This window comes from Raphanus sativus, chromosome 2 (genome assembly GCF_000801105.2).
Source record: "Raphanus sativus cultivar WK10039 chromosome 2, ASM80110v3, whole genome shotgun sequence".
Taxonomy (NCBI): Eukaryota; Viridiplantae; Streptophyta; class Magnoliopsida; order Brassicales; family Brassicaceae; genus Raphanus; species Raphanus sativus.
Genome location: NC_079512.1, coordinates 32,035,549 through 32,063,454, shown reverse-complemented (window position 1 = coordinate 32,063,454; position 27,906 = coordinate 32,035,549). Strand labels below are relative to the sequence as shown.

General features: G+C 38.1%; 7 protein-coding genes, 1 long non-coding RNA gene and 1 pseudogene across 11 annotated transcripts; 3 read left to right on the top strand and 6 right to left on the bottom strand.

Moving 5' to 3' along the window:
- Nucleotides 1-114: 114 nt before the first annotated feature.
- On the bottom strand, nucleotides 115-1,905 carry LOC108820677 (uncharacterized). The gene is made up of 5 exons (XM_018593680.2): nucleotides 1,576-1,905; nucleotides 1,196-1,375; nucleotides 942-1,023; nucleotides 592-858; nucleotides 115-511 (listed from the first exon to the last, which is right to left on the bottom strand). Exons 1-5 carry the CDS (start codon nucleotides 1,828-1,830, stop codon nucleotides 315-317), a joined length of 981 nt encoding a protein of 326 aa, XP_018449182.1. The 5' UTR covers nucleotides 1,831-1,905; the 3' UTR covers nucleotides 115-314.
- An 862-nt stretch (nucleotides 1,906-2,767) lies between these two features.
- Nucleotides 2,768-3,307, bottom strand: LOC108843023 (uncharacterized). The gene is made up of 2 exons (XR_001948292.2): nucleotides 3,168-3,307; nucleotides 2,768-2,998 (listed from the first exon to the last, which is right to left on the bottom strand). It is a non-coding gene; the product is annotated as an uncharacterized LOC108843023 (long non-coding RNA).
- On the top strand, nucleotides 3,267-5,380 carry LOC108843022 (BAG family molecular chaperone regulator 7). Its single transcript, XM_018616098.2, has 3 exons — nucleotides 3,267-4,194; nucleotides 4,496-4,786; nucleotides 4,888-5,380. The coding sequence occupies exons 1-3, from the start codon at nucleotides 3,355-3,357 to the stop codon at nucleotides 5,089-5,091; spliced, it is 1,335 nt and encodes a 444-aa protein (XP_018471600.1). The 5' UTR covers nucleotides 3,267-3,354; the 3' UTR covers nucleotides 5,092-5,380.
- Nucleotides 5,381-5,582: 202 nt separating this feature from the next.
- Nucleotides 5,583-7,419, bottom strand: LOC108839448 (putative F-box protein At1g30920; annotated as a pseudogene).
- Nucleotides 7,420-9,171: 1,752 nt separating this feature from the next.
- On the bottom strand, nucleotides 9,172-10,554 carry LOC108839447 (F-box protein At3g57590-like). The gene has a single exon (XM_018612209.2). The coding sequence runs from the start codon at nucleotides 10,489-10,491 to the stop codon at nucleotides 9,172-9,174; it is 1,320 nt and encodes a 439-aa protein (XP_018467711.2). The 5' UTR covers nucleotides 10,492-10,554.
- A 928-nt stretch (nucleotides 10,555-11,482) lies between these two features.
- On the top strand, nucleotides 11,483-13,530 carry LOC108817567 (uncharacterized). Its single transcript, XM_018590297.2, has 5 exons — nucleotides 11,483-11,738; nucleotides 12,203-12,495; nucleotides 12,579-12,701; nucleotides 12,780-13,070; nucleotides 13,152-13,530. The coding sequence occupies exons 2-5, from the start codon at nucleotides 12,229-12,231 to the stop codon at nucleotides 13,353-13,355; spliced, it is 885 nt and encodes a 294-aa protein (XP_018445799.2). The 5' UTR covers nucleotides 11,483-11,738; nucleotides 12,203-12,228; the 3' UTR covers nucleotides 13,356-13,530.
- Nucleotides 13,531-14,219: 689 nt separating this feature from the next.
- On the top strand, nucleotides 14,220-16,048 carry LOC108842732 (vacuolar protein sorting-associated protein 28 homolog 1). Of its 3 annotated transcripts, none has more exons than XM_018615735.2 (2): nucleotides 14,220-14,417; nucleotides 15,087-16,048. In XM_018615735.2, exon 2 carries the CDS (start codon nucleotides 15,166-15,168, stop codon nucleotides 15,793-15,795), a length of 630 nt encoding a protein of 209 aa, XP_018471237.1. In that variant the 5' UTR covers nucleotides 14,220-14,417; nucleotides 15,087-15,165; the 3' UTR covers nucleotides 15,796-16,048. The 3 variants fall into 3 exon arrangements, with proteins under 3 accessions (XP_018471237.1, XP_056859095.1, XP_018471236.1); XM_057003115.1 differs by lacking the exon at nucleotides 14,220-14,417 and adding an exon at nucleotides 14,480-14,792; XM_018615734.2 differs by lacking the exon at nucleotides 14,220-14,417 and adding an exon at nucleotides 14,815-14,901.
- Nucleotides 16,049-16,177: 129 nt separating this feature from the next.
- Nucleotides 16,178-21,874, bottom strand: LOC108842730 (B3 domain-containing transcription factor VAL3). Of its 2 annotated transcripts, none has more exons than XM_018615729.2 (12): nucleotides 21,557-21,874; nucleotides 20,541-20,622; nucleotides 20,343-20,441; nucleotides 19,829-20,138; nucleotides 19,366-19,702; nucleotides 19,075-19,171; nucleotides 18,699-18,873; nucleotides 18,454-18,533; nucleotides 18,065-18,109; nucleotides 17,772-17,978; nucleotides 17,187-17,218; nucleotides 16,178-16,935 (listed from the first exon to the last, which is right to left on the bottom strand). In XM_018615729.2, exons 1-12 carry the CDS (start codon nucleotides 21,715-21,717, stop codon nucleotides 16,365-16,367), a joined length of 2,196 nt encoding a protein of 731 aa, XP_018471231.2. In that variant the 5' UTR covers nucleotides 21,718-21,874; the 3' UTR covers nucleotides 16,178-16,364. The 2 variants fall into 2 exon arrangements, with proteins under 2 accessions (XP_018471231.2, XP_018471232.2); XM_018615730.2 differs by having other exon boundaries at nucleotides 17,772-17,975; nucleotides 21,557-21,872.
- Nucleotides 21,875-22,260: 386 nt separating this feature from the next.
- On the bottom strand, nucleotides 22,261-27,776 carry LOC108826887 (anaphase-promoting complex subunit 4). The gene is made up of 19 exons (XM_018600233.2): nucleotides 27,461-27,776; nucleotides 27,228-27,339; nucleotides 26,948-27,039; nucleotides 26,724-26,807; nucleotides 26,398-26,637; nucleotides 26,095-26,175; nucleotides 25,792-25,943; nucleotides 25,454-25,614; nucleotides 25,272-25,372; nucleotides 25,119-25,193; nucleotides 24,827-25,006; nucleotides 24,629-24,711; nucleotides 24,447-24,545; nucleotides 23,987-24,091; nucleotides 23,601-23,739; nucleotides 23,233-23,451; nucleotides 22,985-23,137; nucleotides 22,764-22,845; nucleotides 22,261-22,570 (listed from the first exon to the last, which is right to left on the bottom strand). The coding sequence occupies exons 1-19, from the start codon at nucleotides 27,527-27,529 to the stop codon at nucleotides 22,467-22,469; spliced, it is 2,331 nt and encodes a 776-aa protein (XP_018455735.2). The 5' UTR covers nucleotides 27,530-27,776; the 3' UTR covers nucleotides 22,261-22,466.
- Between the last annotated feature and the right edge of the window lie 130 nt (nucleotides 27,777-27,906).

The window sequence follows — 27,906 nt, the reverse complement described above, 5'->3', positions numbered from 1 at the left end:
AATATGGCTTCTTGTTAAAAAAAAATAAGTATCTCATTTTTGTTTAGTTACAAATTACTGATTTTGACTATATAGTTTCTTGAATGTACAACATAATATATTTAGTCCAATATGAAGAAGTAAACATAATACTTTAGTGTTGACAGCTTATTGATATTCCATAGTTACATAGTCCCAAACATAGAGATTACATAAAAGCCAGTGAACAAACAGACCTCTTAATACATCTATGAACACAATCCACCAAATTTTATTATTTTCCCACCATGATTCGTATGTCTCCTGAACATTTTCTTTCTCCCTTTGCAAGAGAATCAAGTCACAAGCAGAATCTTACCAATATGGCTACTACTCTCCATAAGACTATGAGCTTCTGCTGCTTGCGACAATGGTAAGTACTTGTAAATCACCGGTTTTACCTTCCCTGCTTCTATCGCTGGCCAAACAATCTTCTCCACTTCCGCTACAACAACCGCTTTGTTCTCCTTGCTTCTTGGTCTTAACGCAGCTCCTGTAGGAACAATAAAAACATATCAAGATTTTCAATAGGGTCTCTGAGTTTTTGATCTTAAGGTATGATTCATTGAGTACCTAAGACAGTGAGACGCTTCGGGAGCAGACTACTTAGTTTTATCTCTGCATTAGCTCCTCCCATTAAACCGATGATACATAACCTTCCATCGAAGTTTAAGCTGTCGAGGTTTTTCTGCAAATAAGGCGCTCCAATGCAGTCCAAGATAACATCCACACCTTTCCCATCTGTTTCAGCTTTCACCTTTGCAACAAAGTCCTCGGTTTTGTAATTTATACAAACATCAGCCCCGAGTTCTTTGCAAGCAGCTAGCTTTTCCTCATTTCCTGTCAGTCAAAACGAAAAAGTTAGAACAAATGAGAACATGGAGCGTACTGATGATAAAATGAACGCTGCTTTAGACAAAAACCTGCTGTGACAAATACTCTGACTCCTTGATGTTTAGCCATCTGAATTGCAAATGTCCCAATCCCACTTGAACCTCCATGAACCTGAAATCTCAGCAATTACCAACATTTAGCAAGGAGCTAGACACACACAAACAGAAAGTGAAGTAATTGATGAAAGCTTCTAATAGTTTCCAGTAATACGCATTATTATAATTTATAAATCATAGCCCAAAGAATCAATATTTATAGCAGCAGCAAGGATGAGTGGAAATACCAAGAAGGATTCACCAGGGGAGAGACGGCCCATCATGAAGACAGTAGACCAAACAGTGCAAGCCACTTCAGGGAAAGCAGCTGCATCTTTCAGACAGATACCAGCAGGGACTGGAAGGATTTGTCCAACGGGTACAGCAACCTTCTCCGCATAACCTCCTCCAGAAAGAAGAGCACACACCTGAGACAGACAGAGAGAAAATCAAAAAGTTCAAAACTTTAATATAAGCCTAAAGTATAGAAAGTGAAAGCAACCCAACACAAACTGTACTAAGGATTCAACAGCTAAACAGATGAACAACAAGAACTTAAGCACCAACCTTAAAAATCCCAAGAAAAAAAAAAGGGAATTAAAGATGTGATCTTTTTTAATAATCATACCTGGTCTCCGACCTTCCAACGAGAGAAGACGGAGTTTCCGAGGGATTCGATGGTACCGGAACACTCGAGACCAGGGTAAGGGCTAGAGCCAGGTGGTGGAGAGTAAGAGCCCAGTCTCTGGAGTGTATCTGCGCGATTCAGAGCAGTGGCGTGAACTCTGATGAGAACCTCGTCTTCTTTCACTTCCGGGTCTTCCACTTCTCGGAGTTGCAGAACCTCCGGCGCTCCTGGCTCCGTGATCACGATCGCCTTCATTCTCTCTCTCTGCCTTCCGTATCAAAACCTTCTTCTCTTTTTCTATTGACGGATGGATGGCGCAAACACATGTCAAAGTGTTGACCACGCTTTTTAAACTTTTTAGTCGAGTAAAACTGTGAAAGTAATAAACTTTTGGGTTTGATCTGGTAACAGTTTTACCTAGGGCTGCTGCGGGCGGATCGGATATCCCAGTTTTCGAAGGTATTTGTGATTTGCTTCCTATGTTACGCATATCTAATTTTTCGATTTCTTTTGCTTTGGAAAAATACGGATATTCAAAAAACGGATATCCAAAAAATAAATAGATATTTGCGGATATTTACGGATACTTACGGATATCTCAAATTTATTGATTAGTACAAAATAATTTTAAAATATTGATACAAATTTGTTTTGTAAAATATATTTTTACATGATATATAAAATAAAAATTAAAAGAAGTAGTGAATCTACATATTTAAAAAAAAAATAAACTTAGTTACCAATCATAATAACACAAAACTTAAGAAAAAAAAAATTATAATTGTCATAAATTGTTTCTCTTCTTTTTATGTAATACTTTTAAATAAGTAATAATGTGAATAAAATTTCTCAAATCATATGTTAGATAAATAATTATCTAATTTTATATATTTAAAACTTTAAATATAATCAAGATATATATGTATTTATATATAGTCGGATCGGATCGGATATCCGCTTCCCAAAATTTTAATATTTGTGATTCGCTTCGATTTCAACGGATACTGATTTTTAGTATTTGATTTGCTTCGACGTTTACGGATATTCGGAATTTTCGGATCGAATCGAGACGAATAACGAATCGAATCAAATTTAACAGATAAAATGTTCACCCCTAGTTTTACCCATATGCAAATCAGTTGAGTTCCCCGAGATCACCAGGAGCATAACTCCTTGTTAAATCCAAGATCCGTGCAGCGAGCAACCATATTTTGGCAAAAAAAAAAGAGAATTTTGATGATTCATTCTCTACCAATGTATGGTTAAGACAAAAAAGAAATGACAAACAGTCAAGTCTCAGAACCATCACGAGTGAAGTGAAAAAAAACGTAGATCAATGTAAATTCACAAGTTTCAGAATACATATAAGCAGATCTTGCACGTCTCCACATCTTTAGTTTCAATCTCTTCATACTCAATCATCCTACACCAGTTATTAGTTCACATCAGTGTTGCTACTAAAGATAAAACATCAAAAGTTACGAGCGTTTTAAAGCGTTTCATATTATAAGCTGACAAAATTCAAACAACTCCTAGTCGTATCTACCAAGCAAACGTTTAAAAGCGCGTCCATATTTTAATCATAGACTCACGGGTGGATCCAATGTCCCGACAATGTACTTATGCAAATCGTCGTGTGCGACTCACGTGATATCACTTTTGTCTCTGTACACTAGGTGGACCCACCTACTCGCGAGTTGCGAGACTCCATTATTGACAGATCTCATCTTCTCTTTGGCTTGACTGCTTCTTTCTTTTACCTTCCCCGCGATTCAAACCATGAGCTGGATTCGTAGACTCGACCTCATCGATCCCTACTACACCACCTGTTCTCCTCCTCCTCTCGTCGTCCGAGAAACCTCCATTGTCAAACCTTCATCCTCATTCTTTCCTTCCTTCATCCACCACGACGACGACGATGTCGAAGAAGATCTGGCTTTCCCTTTCGCACTCTCACCACCTGATCTATTCGAGGATCTGGTCCAGATCGAGAAATCTCCTTCCTCTTGCAAGTACCAGCTGGTTCGCCGCAGGGTGGTGGAGGAGTATCCTCTGCAGTATCTCTGCCACCGAGTCTCCGAGCTGGAAACCAAGTTCGACCGTTTGGTCGGAGGAGAACGCGGTGGCGATTCCGACAGGAAGTATAAACTGACGAAGGAGTTCAAGGGATCTGGAGAGAGAAAGTACAAATGGGAGGCCGAGGTTCAAGAGAGGAAGTACAAGTGGGAAGCTGAGTTTGATGGTCCTGCTGGGGACAGGAAGTACACGTGGACGACCGAGATTAAAGGCGGGAATAAGAAGAAGAAGGATGTAGCTGTTCTGAAGAAGGCCAAAGCTGATGCTGAGGCTGCTGAGGAGAAGAAGAAGAAGGCAATGGCGATGGCGGCGAAGAAGAAGAAGAAGAGTTACAGTTGGACGACGGAGTTGAAGTCAGAGAGGGAGAACGGAGAGATGCAGCACACTTACACCATCAAAGCTTCAACTGGAGGAGCCGAGAAGAAGGAGAAGGTGAAGAAGATCAAGAAGAAGGAGAAGCCACGCGTTGTAGTGATTGAGGAGGATGAAGAAGTAGAAGAAGAAGATGACTCGGAGGAACATAGAGCTATCCTTCTCAGGAAGGTATTGGTTATATTCTGTTTATGAAGTTAAATGTTCAAAAAAATGCAAATAAACGTTTTATAGGAGATTATTGATTAGGTAAAAAATAGTTTAAAAAAAAAATTCGTTTCAATTAGGTGGGGCATGTAGATTGATTTTTAGAAGACTAGTTTGTATTGTCTATGAAGTTGGTTGGAAAAGTAGTTTGATATTGATTGGCATGATTGAGATTGGTCTGTTTCAAAGATTTGAACCTTTTTACGTGCTTTTGTTACTTACTATCTGTTTGTTTTATCTTTAATGGTTGTGGTTATTTTAAAAGGCGTATTCACGAAGAAGTGGAGCAGTTAGGAGCAAGAAAGGGAAGAACAAGGAAATGCCACCTGAATACGCGGCTGCGATGATCCAGAGGGCTTTCAGAGCCTATCTGATTCGCCGCTCAAAGGCGTTACGTGCTCTTCGTGATCTAGCTATCGCAAAGACCAAACTCAAGGAGTTGAGAGCTTCTTTCCACAACTTCAACTACCGTCGCGTGATCTCTCGTGATGCAGAGGAGCGTCAGAAGTTCTCTGAGAAGATTATCGTCCTCCTCCTCACTGTTGATGCCATTGAGGTACTTGAATCAATCTGGTTATGAATGACACACTCTTGAAGGGTGTTGTTGATTATATTAAAAAAACCTTTGGGATTTTGTTTGTTTGTTTTGGGTATCAGGGAGTTGATGTGATGGTTAGAGGAGCAAAGAGATCGATGGTGGATGAGCTGGAAGCAATGTTGGAGGTTGTAGACCCGCAGCCGCAGGGGAAGTCACTGTCGATGAGGAGAAGAACATTCGATATGCCAGACAGTTTGATCCGCAATGAAATCGCAGAGGGAGTGACTCAGATTGTGCAAATGCTTGAAACTGAAGAAGAGTGATGATCTATGGAACCCTATGTATGTGCACGTGTGGTGTGATTCAGAGGCTGTTTTGTTGTTGTCTTCGAAATAATTAATTAAGCTTTCTTTTGTTTTCTTAGTGTCTTGACGAATGTTTCTTAGTTATTATTATGGTGAGAAGAAAATAATAATGGGAGTGTGTCTGTTTTATCAGGACCTTCTGATATATTCTCTCGTGTGACTTTTTTAGTGTGTTGTGTTTTATCAGTAGTTCATGTTGTGTTTCCAAACTTGCATACTCTTGTTTCTCAAATTGCTTATGTTTTGATTCTGCCTGTGTCATTGTGTTTGATTCTTGTGTTCTTGAGTTTCTTGAATGATGATAACAAAAGAAACTCAACATTTATTTTTTTTTGGCTCCCAAGTAAAGAGTAACACAATTAGGAAATGAACTTGATAACAAAAAAAAGGAACAAAATAACTAAGCCCAAAGATAGAGATTAGCCAACAGAACAAACCAGCACCTGTTCTCAATCGTCGAGGTTAGCTAACATATCAAACTTGTTCTGAAGGAGGCGTTGTCGACTGCTAGCTAGTTCTGCAGGAGGAGGCTTGTCCGACTGCTGGTTGTTGTTCTTCACAGATGGAACACAGTTGCTGCGCTCTTGTGGTTTTGGCCTAATATTGGTAATGACGCCATTTAGGCGTGGGCAAGACTTGAAGTACATTGCATCGTTAACATTAAGATCCTCTACAAGGTCTACATAAGCGCAAACGATATGATCACTCTCCAAACCTCGGATTTCAACGCTTCGTAGAGTGTTGCTTTCGATACTGAAGTAGACAACATAAAACGGTCGTCCACTTGTGTGATTCCTCGAGAAGGCAATTTCACCTGTTGCAGTCACTCCGGAGATGAAATAATTGGAGGGATCATCAATGATATCATTCTTAGGCAAAGTGTAGACATGTTTAGACCATTCAGCTTGTTTCTCATCAAAATCCTCTAGAACCGATAGACGCAACTCATACAGTTCCTTCCGAGTAACCACACCAAGTTTTCCCTTATAATTTACCAATTTAACATCCCAACAACTACCAACCCGTTCTACATCAATAGACTTGAATTTCTCAGACCTAACATCAAAGCAAACTATCTCCACATCATCACGCTGAAAATAACAAGCTGGTCGTTTAGCTAAGACATACAAAATTCCATTGATGCATATCCCTTCATCCGTAACATGATCACGAAATAAAGAAGAACATGGACATTCGATCTTCCTCCACTTCATTATTCCATTTCCTAGAGTCAGAATTCTGTGAGCATCAGAAGAATCTGTACGAGTCATGATGAACAAGACCTTGAATTGCTTGCCGATAGGATCAAACCCTAGAAAGATTTTCCCATACCTGGTCCGTAACAGTTTAGGTAAGGTTGCATATTGTCCCGTTCTAGGTATAAAAATCACAGCCTCCTTCTGAGTACTCTCCGGTGTGATCTGCATACTAGAGAAATAGATCAAACCAGAGGTAAAGCCATTATATTCTGTGTTAATGTCTTCGGGGAACTTCATATGAAAATCTGGATAGGCTACTAGAGGAGGCGACGCCGCCTTGTCATCATATAGATCATGTCGACGCTGAGGCAAAGAGTAGAAGCTCCAGGCGCCTTCTCATTTAAGGGCGAATAAGAGACGAGGACGAGCGCGTGACCTAGTCAAGAACAGCTCAATGAAATATGGACGGTGGAGTATGGATCCCCACAGCTTCGACAGACAACGACACCTGGCTACTGACTCTGCAGGCAGTCTCGATAATATATCGACAATGAGATCATTCGGGATGGAAACTAACTCTTCTTCTCCCGTACTCATGACTGAGTTGTGCATATTTCTGACGGGACGGAGAGAAATATGTATGACACACAACTAGGGTTTCGGTATTAATCTAATCTATTAATTTAGGGATTATCTACTATTTGAAGTTCTCATTTAAATTTTGGATATATATTTACTTAAAGATACTTAGTATAATTATATAATATATAATAGAAATAATAAAAATACAAGATATTCTAAGATATCTTTAGAATTCAGAATATAACAATAACAGGTACAAATATTAAATTGAGGTACCCCATTTTATGACAACTTTCAACAACTTACCCTCTATTTTTGTGCCTTTAGTAGGCCTAGTCTTTCCGGCACTTGCAATGGCTTCTTTATTTCTTCATATTCAAAAAAATAAGATTTTTTAGATCGGATGAGACCGAATCGTATAAATCCCTTTTTTATTTTAAAAACTTCGATTTGATAAGACCCATTTGGTAGAATATTGTATAACACATAGATTCCTACAAACATAACTAAATTAACCAACCAACATACCAAATCATAGTTTATATTATCATAGTTGTTGATAGAATATATCATGCCTCCTATACAATACAACCTACCAACTTAAATTAAACCAAATCTTAACCAACATAGATTAGTTAAACCTAACCAGTAACACTTTTATAATATTTTTGGTTAATCTCTTATTATAATTAGATCATATAAAACTGAACCACTCTTAAATCAACGAGTTCCATATCATTCCAGACATAAGAGAAAAAGTATCCGACTCATTTACAACGTAAGCATACAAAGACCGTGTATGCTTATGCTCATTGATTTTCCAAAAACCAAATAATTGTGGCATAGACCAACATAGGCTCATGTTCATATCACTAAATTTACTTCCATATATTTACTCTTCACCTACATCATATCACAACATACACAGTTATACAAGAACATATTTTTTTTTGTTCAAACAACCAAATAATGGTGGCATATGGTCAGTAATTTTTTAAATATGTTTTTTATATATTACATTTTACTATGTGTATAAGTTTTTTTTTTGAAAAATGACATAACTATGTGTATAAGTTAAAAGGTAAAAGATGTGACAAGGCAAATTATTATACTAAAAAGAAAAGAAGATTAAATACAAACTAATAACAAGTACAACACAAATTATAACACTATTAAATTCTATATATATTTAATAAAATATTATATATATGTCTAATATGTATATATATATATATATATAAATGTTACACAAAATATATATATATTATATACATATATTATATATATCATATATTATTAATTGAGATTTGACAAATCAATTTCCGCCCTTTAGGGCGGGTCCTAATCTAGTTTTTCTTTAAAAACATACTCCTGATTTTATATTTCATCACAGCCACAGAAACTACCCAAAACAATCTTGGCGGTTAAATAGTTTTCTTTTTTCTAATAATGGAGCGAAAATACAGAGATAATGCAACAATCAGCGAGTCAAAAAAAAATGGTTTGCAGAAACGAAAGGAACATACTATACTAAAGCTCTCTAAGACTAATCCATGAAGATCGGGTTCACGAGGGCAGTCTTAATGTGCGCTTTTTTTCTTTCTTTCTGAAAAAAGGCTTTCATATTAAAATTGTAGTAAGAAAACAAGCTATGGTTCATGTCACAAAGACCAAATAAAAGTGTTATAGAGAAGGGTGATTCAGAGGCTGTTTTGTTGTCTTGAAATAATTAATTAGCCTCTTTTGTTTTCTTAGTCTCTTTAAGAATGCTTCTAGTTATTATGGTGAGAAGAAAATAATGGGAGTGTGTCTGTTTATCAGTCTCTTCCTTCTAATATTCTCTCTTGTGTTTTCTTAGTGTGTTGTGTTTTATCAGTTCATGTGTAATCACTTTGTGTTTCCGAACTTGTAGACTCGTGTTTCTCAAATTGCTCATGTTTTATTCTGCTTGTGTCATTGTTTTGATTCTTGTGTTCTTGAGTTTCTTGAATGATGCCATCAATTTTTTTTTGGTGTTTTTAACATAAGTACATAACCACATTTAGAAATAATTATAGTTTTCTTAATATATTTCATAAAACTATAAAGTTACCCTATTTTTTGTTCCCAGCACTCTCTTCTAGCCCAACTTAAATAAAATGCATGCAGACAAAGAAAAAAGAAACTAAACATATTTTGTTTGCTCCCCCAAGTAATGAGTAACACAATTAGGAAATGAACTTGATAAACATAGCCAACAACAAGGCAGCACCTCTTCTCAGTCGTCGAAGTTCGCTAACATATCTAACTTGTTCTGAAGGAGGGTTGTCCACTGCCTGTTCTGCAGGAGGAGGCTTGCCGACTGCTCGTTCTTCACAGACGACGGCGCAGAGTTGAGCTTTTTTGGTTTTGGCCTAATGGTAATGACGTCATTTAGGCGTGGGCTTGACTTGAGGTACTTTGCATCGTTAACATTATAAATATCCTCTACAAGGTCTACATAAGCGCAAACTCTATGACCACTCTCCAAACCTCGGATTTCAACACTTTGTAGAGTGCTGCTTTCGAGACTGAAGTAGACAACATAAAACGGTCCACGTGTAACATTCCTCGAGAAAACAATTTCACCCGTAGCTGTCACTCCAGCGATGAAATAATTGAAGGAATCAAGGATGTTATTCTCCGGCAAAGTGTAGACATATTCAGACCATTCGTGTTTCTCAACATCCTCTAGAACCGATATACTTAACTCATACAGTCCCTTCCAAGTAACCACACCTAGTTTTCCCTTGTAATTCACCAATTTAGCATAGCTACTATCCCATTCTACTACACCAGTACACTTGAATTCCTCAGACCTAACATCAAAGCAAACTATATTCACATCACACGGCCCAAAATGACGTCGTTTGGCTAAGAAAAACAAAATCCCATTGATGCATATCCCTTCATCCAAAACACATTGAAATAAAGACCAGGGACAATTGATCTTCCTCCACTCCATTATTCCATTTCCTAGAGTCAAAACTCTGTTAACATCTGGAGAATATGTAACTGTCTGATCGATGAACAATACCTTGAATTGCTTGCCAATAGGATCAAACCCTAAAAAGCTTTTCCCATCCCTTAACAGTTTAGGTACGCTCGCATATTGCCCCGTTCTAGGTTTACAGATCACAGTCTCCTCCTTACGAACCTTCGGTGTGATCCGCATGCTAGAGAAAAAGATCAAACCAGAGGTAAAGCCATGATATTCTGGACAAATGTGTTCGGGAAACTTCAAATGAAAATCTGGATAGGCTACTAGAGGAGGCGACGCCTTGTTGTCATGATATAGATCTTGTCGAAGCTGAGGCAGAGAATAGAAGCTCCAGGAGCCTTGTCGTTTAAGGGCGAATAAGAGACGTGGACGAGCCCATGACCTAGTCAATAACAACTCGGTGAAATATGGACGGTGGAGTATGGATCCCCACAGCTTCGACAGACAACGACACCTGGCTACTGACTCTGCAGGCAGTCTCGAGAATATATCGACGATGAGATCATTCGGGATGGGAACTAACTCTTCTTCTCCCGTACTCATGATTGAGTTGTGCATGTTTGTGTCGGGACGGAGAGAAATATGTATGAATACATATGGCACACAACTAGGGTTTCGGTATATTTCATCACAGCCACAGAAACTACCCAAAACAATCTTGGCCGTTAAATAGTTTTCTTTGTTTTTTAATAATGGAGCCAAAATACAGAGATAATGCAACAATCAGCGAGTAAAAAAAATGGTTTGCAAAAAACGTAAGGAACATACTAAACTAAGCTCTCTAAGACTAATCCATGAAGATCGGGTTCACGAGGGCAGTCTTCAAGTGTGCTTTTTTTCTTTCTTTCTGAAAAAAAGGCTTTCATATTAAAATTGCAGTAAGAAAACAAGCTATGGCAGTTCATGTCACACAGACCAATCACAGCAAGTCTACTATATTGAAATTGTCATCCATATGACCTATCTTCTATAAAATATATATATATAGAGAGAGAGAGTGCACTATCTGACTATCTGGTAGAAAGGAAGAAAATAAAAAACAAAACTAGATTCTAGAGTTTGTATCTCAAATACTATCCCACAGATACTATGTCCATATTAAAATCGTTTGTATCTCAAAAACTATCCCACAAAAACATGTATTCATTATGATATAATTTACACTAATTAGAAACACAGAAGGTTAGCGAAAAACAAGAAGAATCAAACCTTCCCTTCTTACAAGAATCAAACCTTCCATTGGAATAGAAGTTGAAACGGACTCTTATGGGCTTTTTCATTTCACGAATGAAAAAAAAACTGTAAACAGAAACTGGTAATGGCCCATTTGTGGCTCCACAAATAGAGAAATCCTTCATTTTGTTTTTAGTTTTTTTTTCTTGGGTTGTATGCTAAGCGATGACGTAATGAATGAAGAAAACTCGATGTTTACCAATCAGTCATCAATCAATCAAACTTTATGAAACCAAACCAAAAAATTCAAAAACTACCAAAGCGTTTGAAGCGTCTCATATTTTAATCTGACAAATCCAAAACCACCCCTAACTACAAAAAAAAAAACGTTTAAAGCGTTCCACTATTTTAATCTAACCAAATCGAAACAAGAACGTGTGAACGACTCAAAGGTGGGGGATCCATGCCGACATGGTTACGTCGTGGACTCGTGGTCGTCTCACGTGGTATTTAATATAGGACCCACTTGCTTGCGACTCCATTAATGGCTCCTCCCTTCCCTCAATTCTCCCTGATCTGAGATTTTACTCACAGTCTCTCATCGTCTCTTCTTCAGCTCCTCTTCTTCTCTGGTTAGTTCTTTCTTCTTCCCTGTCTGTGTCTGGTGGTGAGCTCTTTATGTTTTAGCTTTGATCAGATTTACATTGTTTCTTTAGCTTCGAATCAGTGTATTGTAATATTACAACATATTTAAAAAACCGTCCTTTCCAAGATGGGTGTGTGATTGTGTTTAGAGTGTTGTTCATCGGTTATAACTCTCTTTGTTTTCTTCAATCAATCAAAAAGTTTAGAGCTTTCTATATGTGTAATCGGATACTGTTCTAGTTCGAACTTAGCAAGTCTTAGATCTCTTTAAAGTGTTTGCCTTTTTCATCTCTACAAAAGTGATAGTTAGATTTGAGAATAGTAAAAAGATTCAATTTTGATGCTGTTTGTTGAAGATTCAGATGTAGAATACTTGTGCAAAGTCTGTAGCTTCTTTGATGCTAAAGAGCGTGTGTGTGTGTGTGTGAAAACTCTGATGATGATATAACAGGTTTTTGGGGGTTTTAAGCATTTGCAATGATGGACCTAACGAAGCTGAAGCCTCCACAGATCACTTTCTACTGCTCTGCCTTCTCCGTCTTCGTCACGGTTCTGTTGACGTTACAGCTTGTATCTCAGCATCTCTCTCACTGGAAGAACCCCAAGGAGCAAAAGGCGATCCTCATCATTGTTCTCATGGCTCCTATCTACGCCGTTGTCTCCTTTGTTGGGTTGTTAGATGTCAAAGGAAGTGAAATCTTCTTCCTCTTCCTTGAATCCATCAAAGAATGCTACGAAGCACTCGTGAGTTTTCCTTTTATTTTGTTAGTCTTCATAACATAATATAGAGATGCTTAACCAGTTCTTGATTTGTTGGTGTGTTGCAGGTCATTGCTAAGTTCTTGGCGTTGATGTATAGTTACTTGAACATTTCTATCAGCAAAAACATTGTCCCTGATGGAATCAAAGGAAGAGAGATTCACCATTCTTTTCCTATGACTTTCTTCCAGGTTTTGTCTCTCTCTTATCTATCTTCCTTCGCAAGGTTCCTTCTATTATATATCATTGACTTGATTATGTCTATGCAGCCTCATGTAGTTCGTCTGGATCATCGAACTCTTAGACTTTTGAAATACTGGACGTGGCAATTCGTGGTCATCAGACCCGTGTGCTCCATCTTGATGATAGCTTTACAAATCATCGGGTTTTATCCTTCTTGGTTGAGCTGGACGTTCACTATCGTTCTCAACCTCTCTGTCTCTCTGGCGCTTTATTCACTTGTGGTATTCTACCACGTGTTTGCTAAGGAGCTTGCTCCTCACAATCCACTCGCAAAGTTCCTCTGCATCAAAGGGATTGTCTTCTTCTGCTTCTGGCAGGTAGTTTAATGTTTTCTTTTTAATCACTAAACCCCTCAAAGCATTCAAAATATTCATTGAGATTCTTGTGAGAGACTGCAGGGGATAGCACTAGACATTCTGGTGGCAATGGGAGTGATCAAGTCTCACCATTTCTGGTTGGAGGTGGAACAGATCCAGGAAGCTATTCAGAATGTGTTGGTATGTTTAGAGATGGTTATCTTCGCTGCGGTTCAGAAGCATGCTTATCATGTTGGTCCTTATAGCGGAGAGACCAAGCAGAAACTCGATAAAAAGACAGAGTGATATCTTGTCCCCCCCCGGTTAGAACGGGAAATCGACTGGTTTTTTTGTTCAGGTGTTTTGGAGACTTGAAACTTTTGCTTGTCACGATTGGGATAAGAGACGATAAAATAATGTTTTGAGATATCATCATCAGACAATAATGTTAAAAGTTAAAACCACCACACTATTTTCTCAAGTTTTGTTTGGCAAACTCGTACTTAACACTGTTAAAATTATTGATTCAGGTAGGAGTTTTTAACATTGGTTCAGGTAGGAGTTTAGCCATCAGAAATAGATAGATATCCAAATAGTATAAGATTTGATTCAAGATGATGTTAAAACCTACGACCAATGTGAAAGCAATTCATGTATGTTTTCATCAATTGAATAAACTAGAGAAGCAAACAATCTGTTTTACTTTTATTATTTCATGATATTATTGTTTTGGTAACCAATCAGTGTTAGTAAACAACAAGTGTATGTATAAAAAATTGGAATTGATTTTTCTTTTGTTACCCGGTTGATTAGAATAAATTCAAAAACAAAGAAAGAATCACTCACTAATATATTTTTGAAAAAGATGGAAAAGTTGGAATAATGTCTATATTAAAAATTATTTTGTTCACATAATCGGAATGTTGAATATATTTAACACTGTAAAATAAATTTAAAATTTTTATTTATAAAATCGATAATTAAAACATATTGATATAACAGTTTTTAAAAATTATTTATTTAATTTAAATTTTATATTTAAATGTACTGGTGGATAAAGTGAATTTATTTATTAAAGTGGCATAAGTAAAAGAAAAAAAAGAAGAGAGGGTAAAAAAAAAAAGAGCGCGTAAAAAAGGGGGAAAGGGGGAAAGGGGGTAGGAAAAGACAAGACAAAGAGTTATTCAGATCATCGCAACTCCAACACGCAGCCCAGCCCAGACAGATTCTTCTTCTTCTTCTTCTCGAAAATCTGACAACAGATCATACCATTCATTAATTGCTCTCTGCTCGAGCGATTCTCTCTGAAAAAAAAATCCCTTTTTTTTATATTTCTCTTTCCCCTTTGTCAACGTCCTCCAGGCTCAGGTCAGCTTCCTAAATTCCATACGCTTTTTTACGAGTTTAATTTAGATTTAGGGTTTTTAAATCGATTTATTTTCGAAATCTGTTAGTAATAAAATTCAATAAAACTGGCTTTGGGTTTTGTACCACGGCACCAATAAAAAGAAAAAGAATTAATTGGCGAAATAATCGATGATGATTGATTCGTTGATGAAGACAGAGTTCGTTGCGGGCCGTGTTGTTTAGCTCTCATACCCCCGCGTGAAGCTTTCGTCATCATCGTCATAAAAGTCCCCTCTCCCTACACGCTATCTCATCTCCCATCTCTCTCTCTCTCTCTCTCCTCTAATCTGGAGATTTGTTCCATTCCTCCATCGAAATCCCCAAATCTTGCTTCCTGTGAGTATCTTCGTCTCTCTCTCCCCTCTCTGTATATATATTTATAGCTTTTGCTTCAGAACCTGAATAAATTTGGGATTTTGAATGTTTGATTTAGCATGATTTAGGGGTAAAATTCGATTTGGGTTTTCTCCTCTGTTTCTCGCTTCACTGATTGTGATCTAATCTGCTCTAAAGTTGCATACTTTGTGTTTGCTTGTTACTGTTTTCTCTACATGATTCATCCTTTTATTAATCAAAAAGTTTGAGACTTTACATGCTAATTAATCTCCTTCCCATGTGATTCTGTTACAGAGAGGAGGAAACTTTTCTTTTTTTTGCGCGTGTCCCATTCTCTTCTCCATAGTTCTCTCGTTAAAGTCAAAAAAAAAAGATGGAGGTCAAGTTGTGGAACGATAAGCGCGAGAGAGAAATGTACGAGAACTTCGCCGAGCTCTACGCCATCATCAAAGCCACCGAGAAGCTCGAGAAGGCTTACATCCGCGACCTCATCTCCCCTTCCGACTACGAGACCGAGTGCCAGAAGCTCATCGTCCACTTCAAGACTCTCTCCGCAACGCTCAGGGACCTGGTGCCTAGCATCGAGAGGTTCGCCGAGACGTACAAGATGGACTGCTCCGCTGCTGTGTACCGGCTCGTGACCTCTGGTGTTCCGGCTACTGTGGAGCACCGAGCTGCTGCGATGGCTTCTACTTCCAGCTCTGCTTCCGTTGTCGCCGAGTGTGTTCAGAACTTCATCACTTCGATGGATTCTCTGAAGCTCAACATGGTGGCGGTTGATCAGGTGTATCCGTTGCTGTCTGATCTCTCTGCTTCGCTTCAGAAACTTAGCATTTTGCCGCCGGATTTTGAAGGGAAGATTAAGATGAAAGAGTGGCTTTCGAGGTTGTCTAAGATGGGAGCTTCCGATGAGCTCACTGAGCAGCAGGCTAGGCAGCTTCACTTTGATCTCGAGTCTTCTTATAACTCCTTCATGGCTGCTTTGCCTAACGCTGGTAACTAACCCAATGTGATGATGGTTGTGCTTGGTTACTTTTGTTTAGTTACTACTTTGGCTTTAGGATAATGATTTTGGTTTTCAAGACTGTTTGCTGCTGCTACACACCCTGGAGATGAATGTTGTGTAAGACCTTTCTTTTCTTGTGTAAAAGATCATGCCAAACCAGAGCATTGATTTCTTTCTGAATTGTATGAATCTAAACTCTACTTTGTTGCTCTTTTGGCTCTTTCTTGTTAAAATGTTTGTTGTGTCTTTAGTTTCTACTATCTAAGACGATTTGCTCATTCCAAAGATTAATCTTCGCATAGGAACAAGTTCTACACTTATCTAAATGCAAGTGTTCAATGACCTGTTTCTGTAGACGAATCAAAATGCCAATTATAAGAAGTTCGAGGAAAATATATTTTGCTCATTGTGATTAGCTACTACGAGTTTAGAAAAAGTAATGAGCTTTTCATCCGTAAATATATTAAAACTACCCTTTATATCCAAAAAGCGCCAAGCCTGTGGGGTTAAAAATGGTAATTACTAGAAGCTTTTTCTCTGGTTTCTGCCATCTTAATCTATTCACCTTAGGAGTCTGCAAAATCTACATGGAGCTTGTGGTGGTGGTGTCTGCTATGAACACTTGATGAGCTTGGTGGCTTGCAGCTAGTTTCATCATGATGCGGAGACTTGTCCTTGGTTGTTGTGTTGGAAGGGGAAAGAGATTCTTCGTCTCTCTCTGGTTGGAAGTTCAAATCTATTTGTGCTTTTGAAGGCGGTGCATGACGCTGCTCATGGTTCTTACTGGTGGTCCCACTGTTGTTAGCAGATTGGCGAAGTTCTTCATCAGAGTTTGGAGACTCCAGCTCCTTGCGTGCTTTGTTTTCTATCTCAATCTGCTGCTTCTTTTTCCGTAGCAACAGAGTTTCCCTACGGCGCCTTACCGTATCGCAGACCGTGCAAGAACAGCGTCGGCCGTGTTTAGGACTCGCTCCACTTGGGGACTGTATGCAAACGATGCAAGTGCAGCCGTTTCTGTGCCGTGGGTGCTTTGAGGTTGATTTGGGTGACGTCAAGAGTCCTTCAGCTTCGTCCTTGGCTTCCTCATCGTCCTGTTCAGCTGAGAGTCTTCCATTTGCAGAGTATGTTGATCCGAGACTAGACACAATTCAAAGAAAACAACAATAAACATAAAGTGAATGAGCTTAAAGAAACCATTTACTTTATCTAATGCTAGGAGATACTTTTCAATATCTAGCAACATGCCTTTAGACCATGACTAGTACACCTAATTTGAATCCTACCGGCATCATCAAAGATAAGAGTTACCATTTCAAACAACTAAAAGCAAAGAGGAAAGCCAAAAAGGAATGTACGGGGTTTCGAGGATTCGAGATTAGGCAATTTACCCAGTATTTGGCTTCCCGATGACCGGAGCATCCTATTTTGACACAAGAAATATAGAAAGAAATAACTCAGTGAGTGTTCTGTTACTAGAAGTAAAGCAGGAACTGAGAAACATAACCAAAAGTAAACAGGAATAGAGAAACATAACAAAACAAACGATGGTTGATAACAAACATAATGACATGGAAATCAAACGGAGAGGCTAATCAAGTCAGGCGTCTGTCGCTGTCTTTATAACATTTTACATCTAGAAGGATAACAGTTAATCAAGATTCTCAGTAAAAGTAAATAAGTAATTTGGATATTACACCTTCATCTATCTTTCTGTTTGGCCAAGAGCAGTCAAGTCGACTATCCTTACATAAAGGAATTTTTATGCTTGAGGGAATAATTTCTAGCACCCAATGTGTCTATTCTAGCATGAGCACACAGCTTGATTTCAAAATCCGGCTGAGCATCAGGTTACATTTTAATATCATGAAATAATATTGCCTTCCAGAAAGACTACGTAAAGAACACTAAGATCCTAAAGAGTCATAGACCACAAATGCAAATTAGTTAAGCAAAAAAATCATATGAATGTTTACCTCATACTCCTCAAACTCAATGCCTTCTATCGTAGTTATAGATGGAGTGAGGTTGGGAGGAGGTAGGATAAATCCTTGAGCTTCTTCCCATGTTAGCTTCAGCTCACTGAGATCTCCCTTTTCAACTTTCTGACGTTTGCTTCTTGTAGTCGTCATGCTACTTTTCTTCTTCTCCGTAGGTGGATGTTTATCAATCGGTTCAGCCTGCTAATGCATATGTCGAAAGAGATTTACTTTACTCACACAGGCTAACTTGTCAAGAAAGGGTGTCCGTGTGAACTGTGAACACTTACATCTCCGTTTGTGGAACTCTCACGATTGTTGTTCAAGCCAGTTTCCTGCAAAGACAATTCATAAAATAACAGTATGTTCTAGACTTGTAGTATTTCCATCAGTCATAAGTTGCTCAATCAAAAATATTCTGCTAAAATCTAGAAACAAGCCCATTTCGCAATGGGAAAAAGTTCTGCTTCTAACATAAATTCATATAAACAATGTATTTTCACTCATTATTGCTTCATCGTCTTATCTTATTTGTGTGTTGACAATTTTACAAAATGCAGCTAACATCCAGGAAAGCTTCTTAAGACTAACAGTTAGTTGGCTACTCAACTAAAATTGTAATTTTGGCAAACCAAAAGTACTTACAAAATAAAGCTATCTAGTTAATTTAGAAAGTAACCTGATCAGACGATTGAGCGACCGAAGCCTTTCTGAACCCCATGATTAACTTCTTTTCTGGATCTACGCGACTAAATATGACTAGGAAAAAAAAAACATAATGGATTTCAGTTTCCAAGCATAAGGTCTAAAAAAGACACTAACTCAGAAGGTGTAATATGCTTGACAAAAGATATTCACTATAATGCTTCCAACAGAACAAATTTAAGCATTAATTACATGGTAAACAAACACCAATGACATTACCTGTATCACCAGCCTGCAACTGCATGCTCTGTATGCATGGAGTTACTCCCTCTAGAAAATACATTCTGCTATTGTTGTTGAACCAAAAGCGAAACTGAAATGTCCACTCTTTACCCGTTGAGTCATGTACTGTGAGAGGCACACCATCGGTTTGGGAAATTTGGGGCAAGAAAGCCTGTTACATAATATATGCCTTGTTCGTTTAATTCGAGACAACTGTAAAGTTTACAGATATCATGACTAGTAGATTCATGATGCAAAAAATAGTGTATTTGATATAAGCAGCAGAGAGTCACATCCCCAATTCTTTCCACATGTATCAACTGTTAATTAAGATGATAAGAATATGTAATTGCATATGCCAACAGTTATTTACCTCTGCACATTTCTTTGGCAGCACCATCCTCCCAACTCGTCCAGCATCACTCACACTCAGAATCTTCTCAAAGAGAGGGGTGACAACGGATACAGATCTTCCACATCGTTAAGGTTTAGGTAGCTTATAAATAGTGAAGTTTTTTTCAGTTTAAATATGTCATGAACCTGAGCGGGCCTACTCTACAACCTAGTATAGACTTACTTATTCACGTCAAAAGCTAACAGAGAGAAGTAACAAAAAAGCAAGAGGAATGGACACTTAAGTATGGATAAAAGACAAGAAGGATACTCGTTGGACAGATTCTGCAGAACTTGATTTTTATATGGAACCTTAGGACAATATCGTGGAACCACCTGATATTTTCCTGGCGTATCAAGATGAATCCCGAAATTCAAATTCTTGCTTTCGAGTGGTGCTACACTATTCAAGTCATTGTGTAAGTGACTCAGTGGAGAAGAATTAGCTTTATGCCATAAATATCTTTCATCTAGTCCCAAGTGACCATTTGTCTCAATTGGTGTTGTTACAGGAAAAGCACGCTGTGTCCCCAATGGACCCTCCTTCAGTGAGATAAGTGGCTGATATGCATTGACGTTTGGACAAGTAGGTACTTTACAATTAGGTCCTGCGGTTAAAGATTCATTAGTAAGCAGCCGGCTTCGAGTAATAATAGAAAATCCCCTCGGCCAGAATACATAAATGAGATTGCAATAGAAGTAATAGGAAAAACTTTTTATATAAGAGTATGGACCTGGTTTCTGATTATAAAGAATGCTGCTTGAGTGATTGTTCGAGTTTACACTCATTAATTTCCCCATCAAGTCATTCATTCCCCTTTGTTTCTCCGTGGAATATGCAGTGGCTTTGTCTCTAGAAGTAGGTTGATTAAATTCATAGCCATCTCCACGATTATGCAGATTATACTGCAGAATCGAAGGACCTGATAAATTAGGAGGCCGATAACTTCTGGCTGAAGAACTCCAATCAAGCGACATGTCGTTGAATTTCTCAGCAATTGGAGATTGGTAAAGAAAGGATGGTGGTGGCCTAAAATTAGGACCCTGAAACGCATAAAACAGACAGTTATAAGTTTGAACATCAGAAAACTGGTCTTCAAACACATGAAAAGGACCTTTGAACAGCTGAAGTTTGCTAAAGATTAGGGAGAGTTGCTGAACCATATTGATTCAGGTAACATCACTCTCCCAGAATAATATAAGGATGGAATTCTATAATAGGAGATAAAAAGTTAAATCCTTTCTCACCACAGAAACTTTTTTTCGTGCACAAGTCAAGCACTCAATTCCTCCAGCATCCAGCAACATAAAAGCAGACGCAGAAACAATACAACCGCAATGAATTCTCTGCACAGAATTTCAATAATGAGAAATTTCATATGCGCACAGGATTTTGTGATGCAGAAGAGACTTAAAAAAAAGGTAATCAGCGCACAATGTCTTTACCTTTCCACACGACTCACAACACCTCCATCCGGAAGCCCTTTGGTGAAAAATGTCACAAAACTTTCCTTGCTCATAGGCAGAGCTGTAACCAGAATATAGTCATCAATATATATTTGCAAAACTGATGATTCAATAACAAAATCAACGAAGTGCCATCATTAGCATCAAACTGAACAAATGATTTCCCATATAAACCTATCAAACACAGAACAAATCTAGACATGCGAGAAACAAACTGTCTTTTTGACATCTGATCTTTTTATGGCAGGTCGCAAAACCCTGACACTCAAAGGCTTTGCAAAGCAATGAACGTAACCTTTGTGTTTACATAGAACATTTAACTTACCAACTACGTATATTTCACAAAATGACGCCTCAGGAACAGCACAAAGTAAGCGTAATAAAACCCAATCACGTATAATAATTAATATCTAACTCCGACGCAGTCGGAACATTAAAAATTGATTAAAAAAAAACCACTAGTGGACAAACTCTCCATTGTGGTGATTAGGAATGCAATGTAGCTTCCTACTATTTCTTTGATACATATGTCTTCTATCTCTTAGCTCTATAGCTGGACGTTAGACCTCTATAGACTCTCTCTCTCTCTCTCTCCCCTTGGCAAACAGCTCCCACAATGAACAATTAGACAACAACACACTTTTATTTGAAACCACAATGCTCAAAGTTGTATACGATCCTATCTCTGATTCAACAGCACCAAGCTTTTCCCTATCAACATTACAACAAAAAGATGGGCTTCTAATCTCTCGGATGGTAGCCAGTCACCAGGCCCACCACCAGTGAGAAGAGATACGGTAACAATCCGAAATCACGGTCTCAAAATCTATCACCAGTGAGAAGACAAACACTACGCTAACTAGAAAATTACAATCATAAACCCCCCCCCCCCCCCCCCCAAAATTACAGAAAAAAAAAAAAAAAAATAAAAAATAAACAAACAAAGCACTCGAAAAGTTTTACTGATAACTGAAAAGGGAAGAGAGATTGCTTACGCGCAACGGCTACAGAGGTCGGCGAAATCGCCGTTACGGAGACGCCAGCCAGGGCGGTAACATTCGTGACGGTTGAAGTCAGGACACTCGCGGTTGAAGCAAAATCTAGTGGGATAGGAAGAAGCCATCACGGAAGAGGAGGAAGAAGGAAAGGGAAGCATCGAACCCTAGAAAAATGCGTTAAGCTGAGAGAGGAAAATGGCGAAGAGAAGAGAGAAAAAAAGGTAGTGAGGTGTTTTTGCCTGATCAGCTCTGCTCTCTCAAAAGTGCTTTCTCTCTTTCTCTCTCTGTCATTTTACAGAAAAGGAAAGCTATTTTCACATTTTTTATTTCTTTCCTAATTATTATTACGTTTTTATTCTCTCTTCTTCAATACTCTATGATATTTAACGCCAAGTCATCATGAGCTTGGTAGGTCCAAAATAAATTCCATCAGAGAGACCATATGATAAACATAATATTATCTGATCAATACACTGATATGTCGCATCATTTTTTATTGTTTGATCTTCCTTTTTTTACTTTTAGTCATATGCAAATGCTAATATACTATTTGCCAACAACATTCGTTATGTTTCTTTTCCATTACATCTCATGTGTGTAAATCTTTTCTTTGTCAATCATAATTATTCAGGAGATCAATTGCCTAGTTCCTCTAGTTTTTAATTAAATAAAAACATTAAATCAATTCACGCGTTTTAACCAAACCACAAAAATTCAGATTCAATACTAAAAATAGTAAACAATTACTAAAGTAGAAACATGTGAAGTGTGAACAAAGTCATAACCAGTTAAACGTCGCCGTCTGTTTACTCTAATTCTATCAAGTCTCTTCTTTCTAAACAACTTGAAAGTAAATGGATCTACAGAAAAGAAAAAAAATTCAAAAGCCAGGCATTTGGAGGAGGGTTTACTTGTCTTCAGCCACTTCTTCTTCGTCGTCTTCATCTTCTTCCAATATGTACACCAGGGCACGTCTTCTCTCAGCAAAAACGCATGCCACTCCTCTTGAAGCTGTTAATTAAAAGTTTATTAAGCACAATATTTCCAACAAAAAGTATGTTGATCAGCGTCTTTGAGTAAAGTTCTCTGTTTGCTTCTTAAACCTAGTACTAGAGTTAGTGACAGTACTCCAGGCAACCTCTTATCCTTTAAAGTTTGCAGTACCTTTAAAAGATTTTAGAACATGATGAAATGTGGAACTTACCGCTTACTGCTAGAGGAGCAATGGTAGAATGTGGAACTTTGCGAACCTTTTCATTCTCCATTTCCAGGCAAACAATGGAGCTCTGCACGCAGGAACAACATTTGTGAAGATTCTTAGTAAAGAAGATCGTTTCAAGATAAAAAAAGTTATCTAAATAACCTCAGTCGGAGCGCAGAGAGTAGTTAATTTTGACAAAATGTATATGACACTGGTAGCATTACCTTCAAATCCTCTAGCTCCCATTGATTTAGACAACTGTCTCTTGAAATGGAAATGAATGGAAGATCACCAGTTTGAACAACCATCATGCAGGCTTCTCCTGAGCCTTCCGGATTTGTACTTGTTTCGTTCATTAATAAAACCAGTTCTTTATCCTATTTCAATATAAGACTTGCGTATGAAAAGGGTGAAACAAAAAGATATAAAATAAAATCAACCAGTGCTGCAGAAGTGAATGAGTATTATTCACCTTGTAGAGAGATAAATCAACACAGTGGTAGCCATTTGGTACAGATAACAAGACAGCTTCCAGAGAAGTATAATCATTGGTTTGGTTGTTGGTGTTTTGCTTAAACCCCTTAGCTATGCCAATACAGTTCTGAATATCTGGGAAAGATTCGTCAGGGACTTGAAAAGATATGTAATCAGTGTACCCACTTTCAGAAGGCGTGTCAGCACAAAGCTCATCCTGCGCAAGCAGATTAAGGTTTATGTATGTCAGGACGCAGAAGCAAATTTTAGTTTTAGAAACAGAAACGAACAATACGCAATAACCTTTCCCAAAGCATCTCCTATGGGATTTATAATAATGGACGCTAGAATTGATGCTGCAAATACCTTATAGAATGAGAGAGACATTGGAATGGTAGTACGCGTCTGCGTTGTCGACAACTGAAGAGGGCAAAGCGGCAACAACTTCATACATGTTATCTTCTTTGATATGGTTGTAAAGGGCATCTGTAGAGCCCCCTTGAAGCTAAAAATTGTTAAAGCAAATAAATCAAAATTTTGATGTCTAGTCACTGAAAGAAATCCATAAGAGAGTATGATCAGATATTAAAAACCCAGCATAGTTTGCTTTGCAGGTAAAACCCCCAAAACACAGTATAGTTCAGCAACACTACTATTAAATGACAGGGCTATGGCATCAGACGTTTGTCTCTACCATTGTTCAGCAATAATACTGATGTGTTTGAATGTGGAAAAACGTAATGAAAAAATACCTAGACTCCATGTGTTGGAATTCCTTGGCCAATGTTCTCCGTAGAAAATCAGTGTCTGAGAACCCTCCAAACTGAATTAACTGTTTGACTCTTTCACTTGTTTTGCTGAAACATGAAAACCAAGAGTTTTGTATGAATTAGAGGAAAATGTAATGAAATGGACGGCATTCAATAGACTTCATGTTTCGTTCGTTTATATGATAATGCTTTTTGTGGTCATTTATTAACCATGTATGCTGAAAGACTAGTATGCAGACAAACACTCATGGAAGCACAGAAACGAATCTGAATTTGCTTTTAGAGTGATTAAAGAAACCTTCATGGATTGGCTTTTGTGAGAACACAATGTGCTACTCTACTGAATCTGCTTATGGATGCTTTACGAAGTCGATTCCAATCGACTAAAGGATATTACTTAAAAACATAGGTAAAAGCATAGATAGAGAAAGTAGTAACCCACAGATCAATTTCAATGTCATCATCAGCTTCAGAAAAGTCCACGAGGTCTTTCACCGGATCTTGATCGTATAAGAACTTCAAGAATACCACAAGGAGTTCACTGCCACGGAAGTAAACCATGTCACTACAAATATTTGGCTTTCAACACCATTCCATAAACAACACAGAAACAAACGTGCATACCTGTTGTATGAGATAAGCTGATCATTTGGTTCTTGCATAAGATACTTTATGCTTTTGAGGAGCCAGTTGAAGAAATTTGAGAACTGAAACAAAAAGACTATAATATTATTGAAATGGACAACGCGTGGGAAACATGTCACAGATATTATTCTGAATAACTAAAAATTTTATTGTCTCAAGGGCTGAACGCTTCTGTACCTGTTGGACAACAGAAGATAGTACCATCATAAACCGTTGCACTTGAACAAGTACAAGACCAGCATTTTCAGTTGCTTCATCAAGGAGTTTCTCATCCAAACCAATGCCTTGGTATCGTGCACGCCACCTCGAGAGACCTTTTAGTTCACCCATCCTGAATCCAATGATTTCTGCTGCAGGCTGGAAAAGAAAAACAATTCGTGACATAGCTCTATCTATAAGTTATTTGCAATCTAAGTAAACGTTACTTAGTTTAACAATACATAGATCTAGAGAGTGAAGAATACTAAACCTGAAGATGGTCAAGGACAACCAGCTGAAGCTCTTTTCCTGTACCACATACTGACTTTAAAACACGCTTCACACCCTACTAAACAAGATAACTACTTAGTGGGATAGAATAAAAACTAGCACCCTGAAGATAATCAAGCTAAGGGAAGCTTACCACTTCACCAAGAGAGTTAACTAAGAACTGATTAAGTGCTGGGCTTATTCGCGCACCACCCAAAAGGCTAAGGAATTCTTCTTGAGGAGATGATTCCAGTCCTGGGAGAAAAGTAACACAGCCTGTGAATCTATGAGAGCCAACGAGAAAAAACTCAAGACAGAAGCGGAAGTGGCAAATACCATTATCTGTGATCAAGGTGGAAAGAGAATGAAACTTGTCGTGGAAAGTTTTCATGGCATCCGCCCATTGTTTACTCATAACTGATAGGGATTCTCGAATAACCTCAGTCAAATCTTCGATGTTGGAAGCTTGTTGAGCAACCTGATGCAGCTCATTTTTCCTGAAACATAATTTTGACGACAGAGCAAATATAAAAATAGATGCAAGGCAGAGCAAAAATGTGTCATTTAGTATTGAAATATACACTTAAAAATAATGACAAGGATGGGAACGAAAGGAGCAGCAGAGAAATATAGATAATTTGGTGTGTACTCATACTTTTTTGCAGAAAGCTTACCTCTTCCAAAATATAGATGTGTCCATTGCAAGGCAATGTAAACCATGCAGATCTTCAACACTTAGTTTTTCCTCCTTTGGCTCGATACTGCAATCCCTAAGCTCTCCAGTGCACATTACCACCAGGCGACAGAGGTCTTTTGATAAAGCAACCTAAGAAATGCAATTAACAGTAATTAGTTTGAATATGAAGACTCTTCATCCCTTAGTTTCCTCCACGGACATTAACTCTCAGAGACATGAAAACTGAAGAAATTTCATTTGTATCATTTGAAAAGCATGGCTAAGTAAGGGATGAGAGTACCTTGTAAATAGTAGCATTAAATAGTTTGCAAGAGGCATGCCCATCCAGAGAGGCCACAGGAACAGACAGCTCTTGTATGTTCTGATCATGAGTTTCCAGGACAGATGAGCATTAAAGATTATTACTCGAAACATATGTGATAAGGGGAGCCACTAAAGATTTCAGAAGACAATTTACATATGCAAACAGTGCTGAAAAATCACTAAGCACGCTGAAACTCTATATGCAAACACAGTTGGCAGGAGATGAACCATCAGCAAGCATGATACACCAATGTCTTACTAAATTAAAAGAGCGACTTACAATCTTCCCAATCTGAAATATTCCAAATATATTAAAGCATATGCTCCCATCTCGATCCCCACTGCAGAGAACGTTAAACTTCCGGAATGAGGCATTAGATAGTTCTGCCAAAGAATCCTCACCATCATCCATGAAACTGGAGTCACCAGCTACAACTCCAGGCATCTTCGGAGCTCTTGGAGCAGGAGGGAAGAAACGTGAGGTACGGTCCTCATAAACTGAGACTTTCCCAATTTCATCCTGAAAACCAAACTCGTAGAGTAAGCACAAGCTCACGTAAACGAAAGAATATCCTTTGATGTAAACCAACACATGAGAAATCATACTGTATTGGATTGCCCATCCTCCTCCCAGTTAAGACACACAACAGCTACATCATGGGGCTTCAAGCTCCTTAGTAGCTTCCCGTTCTACATGAAAAAAGAGTATTAACCAACATTCTGACAAAATCATGATATTTTTCCTTTGCGCTTAAAAAGAATCGTTAGTCCATCAACAACAACATCATCGTAGAAAAACATGGATGAGCTTCAAAAATTCTAAAACTTGCCTCAACATCGTGAAGGGCAATGGTTCCATCCTCTAGACCAACAGCTATGGCTTTACCATCAGGACGCCAGCATAAAGAAGTAACAGGTCTTCCTAAAACCCAAAAAAAAAATGGAAAATAGACTTACTAGTTATTACCAGGGAAAAAAAAATCTGAATAAATGAGTAGAGTCCCTACTTCACACTGTAAAACTTTTAATTGCAGAACATAGTTAAGAGCCAGAAACCCCATCTTGTATTAAAAGTTAAATAAAGGTGAATAAAAGACAAGTGTTTTTCACCTGGCGAAATAGTCCATAACCTCTGCCAATTGAACCTATGGAGCAAAATCTTGGAGTCCTCAGTAACCATCGCCAGTAAATCCTTCTCAGGGTTCCACTCAGCTATCTTAATCTACAAAAGCATCGAACCAATCTCTAAGTTTCCCACCATAAGAAAAGAAAGCAAATCCATCTTTAAAAATCACAAAAAAAAAAAAAAAGCTACAAACTTTGAACAAGAAGAGAAGCAAAACCTGAAAGGGAATGGGCTTGTCGAACTGGAGCTGAAAAGGAATGCTACTTTCACCTTCCTCACTCTCCATCTCCGTAAATCCCGATGTTTTTACAAAGTAAAATAATCACTAGAAAACAAAATTAGGGGTTTTTGGAAGTCTCGACTTCTTGTAAAGCTACGGGAACTAAGGAATCAGAAAAAGAAGAGGTATTGAGGGTGAATTTAGGCAAGGCGGGAGGAGAAGACGGCGGTCGCCGGAATCCGCCGGGAGAAGAAAGAGAGAGAACGCAACTTATGACAAAAAAAACCTGGCGGGATTTTCTTCTCAATTCCAATAAAACACCTAATGTTCGGTTTGATCTCTTTTTTTTTTTTTGGTTTATAACTTTTGGTTTTCCGGTTAAATTATTAGGATTGAGATTAAAAACCCCGGTTCGGTTTTTGGAGATGTTGACTGCGGTTTTC

Excerpts from the sequence above, each read along its gene's own strand:
- LOC108817567 (XM_018590297.2), top strand. The coding sequence starts at position 12,229 with ATGATGGACCTAACGAAGCTGAAGCCTCCACAGATCACTTTCTACTGC. Across the intron at positions 12,702-12,779 it reads TTCCTATGACTTTCTTCCAG|CCTCATGTAGTTCGTCTGGA; the intron begins GTTTTGTCTCTC and ends ATGTCTATGCAG. Across the intron at positions 13,071-13,151 it reads TCTTCTTCTGCTTCTGGCAG|GGGATAGCACTAGACATTCT; the intron begins GTAGTTTAATGT and ends GAGAGACTGCAG.
- LOC108820677 (XM_018593680.2), bottom strand. The coding sequence starts at position 1,830 with ATGAAGGCGATCGTGATCACGGAGCCAGGAGCGCCGGAGGTTCTGCAA. Across the intron at positions 1,024-1,195 it reads CCCCTGGTGAATCCTTCTTG|GTTCATGGAGGTTCAAGTGG; the intron begins GTATTTCCACTC and ends CTGAGATTTCAG. Across the intron at positions 512-591 it reads GAAGCGTCTCACTGTCTTAG|GAGCTGCGTTAAGACCAAGA; the intron begins GTACTCAATGAA and ends TTGTTCCTACAG.
- LOC108843022 (XM_018616098.2), top strand. The coding sequence starts at position 3,355 with ATGAGCTGGATTCGTAGACTCGACCTCATCGATCCCTACTACACCACC. Across the intron at positions 4,195-4,495 it reads GAGCTATCCTTCTCAGGAAG|GCGTATTCACGAAGAAGTGG; the intron begins GTATTGGTTATA and ends TTATTTTAAAAG. Across the intron at positions 4,787-4,887 it reads TCACTGTTGATGCCATTGAG|GGAGTTGATGTGATGGTTAG; the intron begins GTACTTGAATCA and ends TTTGGGTATCAG.
- LOC108839447 (XM_018612209.2), bottom strand. The coding sequence starts at position 10,491 with ATGCACAACTCAATCATGAGTACGGGAGAAGAAGAGTTAGTTCCCATC.
- LOC108826887 (XM_018600233.2), bottom strand. The coding sequence starts at position 27,529 with ATGGAGAGTGAGGAAGGTGAAAGTAGCATTCCTTTTCAGCTCCAGTTC. Across the intron at positions 25,615-25,791 it reads ACATCTATATTTTGGAAGAG|GAAAAATGAGCTGCATCAGG; the intron begins GTAAGCTTTCTG and ends ATTATGTTTCAG. Across the intron at positions 22,571-22,763 it reads TGCTCCTCTAGCAGTAAGCG|CTTCAAGAGGAGTGGCATGC; the intron begins GTAAGTTCCACA and ends TTTAATTAACAG.
- LOC108842730 (XM_018615729.2), bottom strand. The coding sequence starts at position 21,717 with ATGCTTCCCTTTCCTTCTTCCTCCTCTTCCGTGATGGCTTCTTCCTAT. Across the intron at positions 17,979-18,064 it reads AGAGTTCCACAAACGGAGAT|CAGGCTGAACCGATTGATAA; the intron begins GTAAGTGTTCAC and ends CATATGCATTAG. Across the intron at positions 17,219-17,771 it reads TTGAGTTTGAGGAGTATGAG|GATGCTCCGGTCATCGGGAA; the intron begins GTAAACATTCAT and ends GTGTCAAAATAG.
- LOC108842732 (XM_018615735.2), top strand. The coding sequence starts at position 15,166 with ATGGAGGTCAAGTTGTGGAACGATAAGCGCGAGAGAGAAATGTACGAG.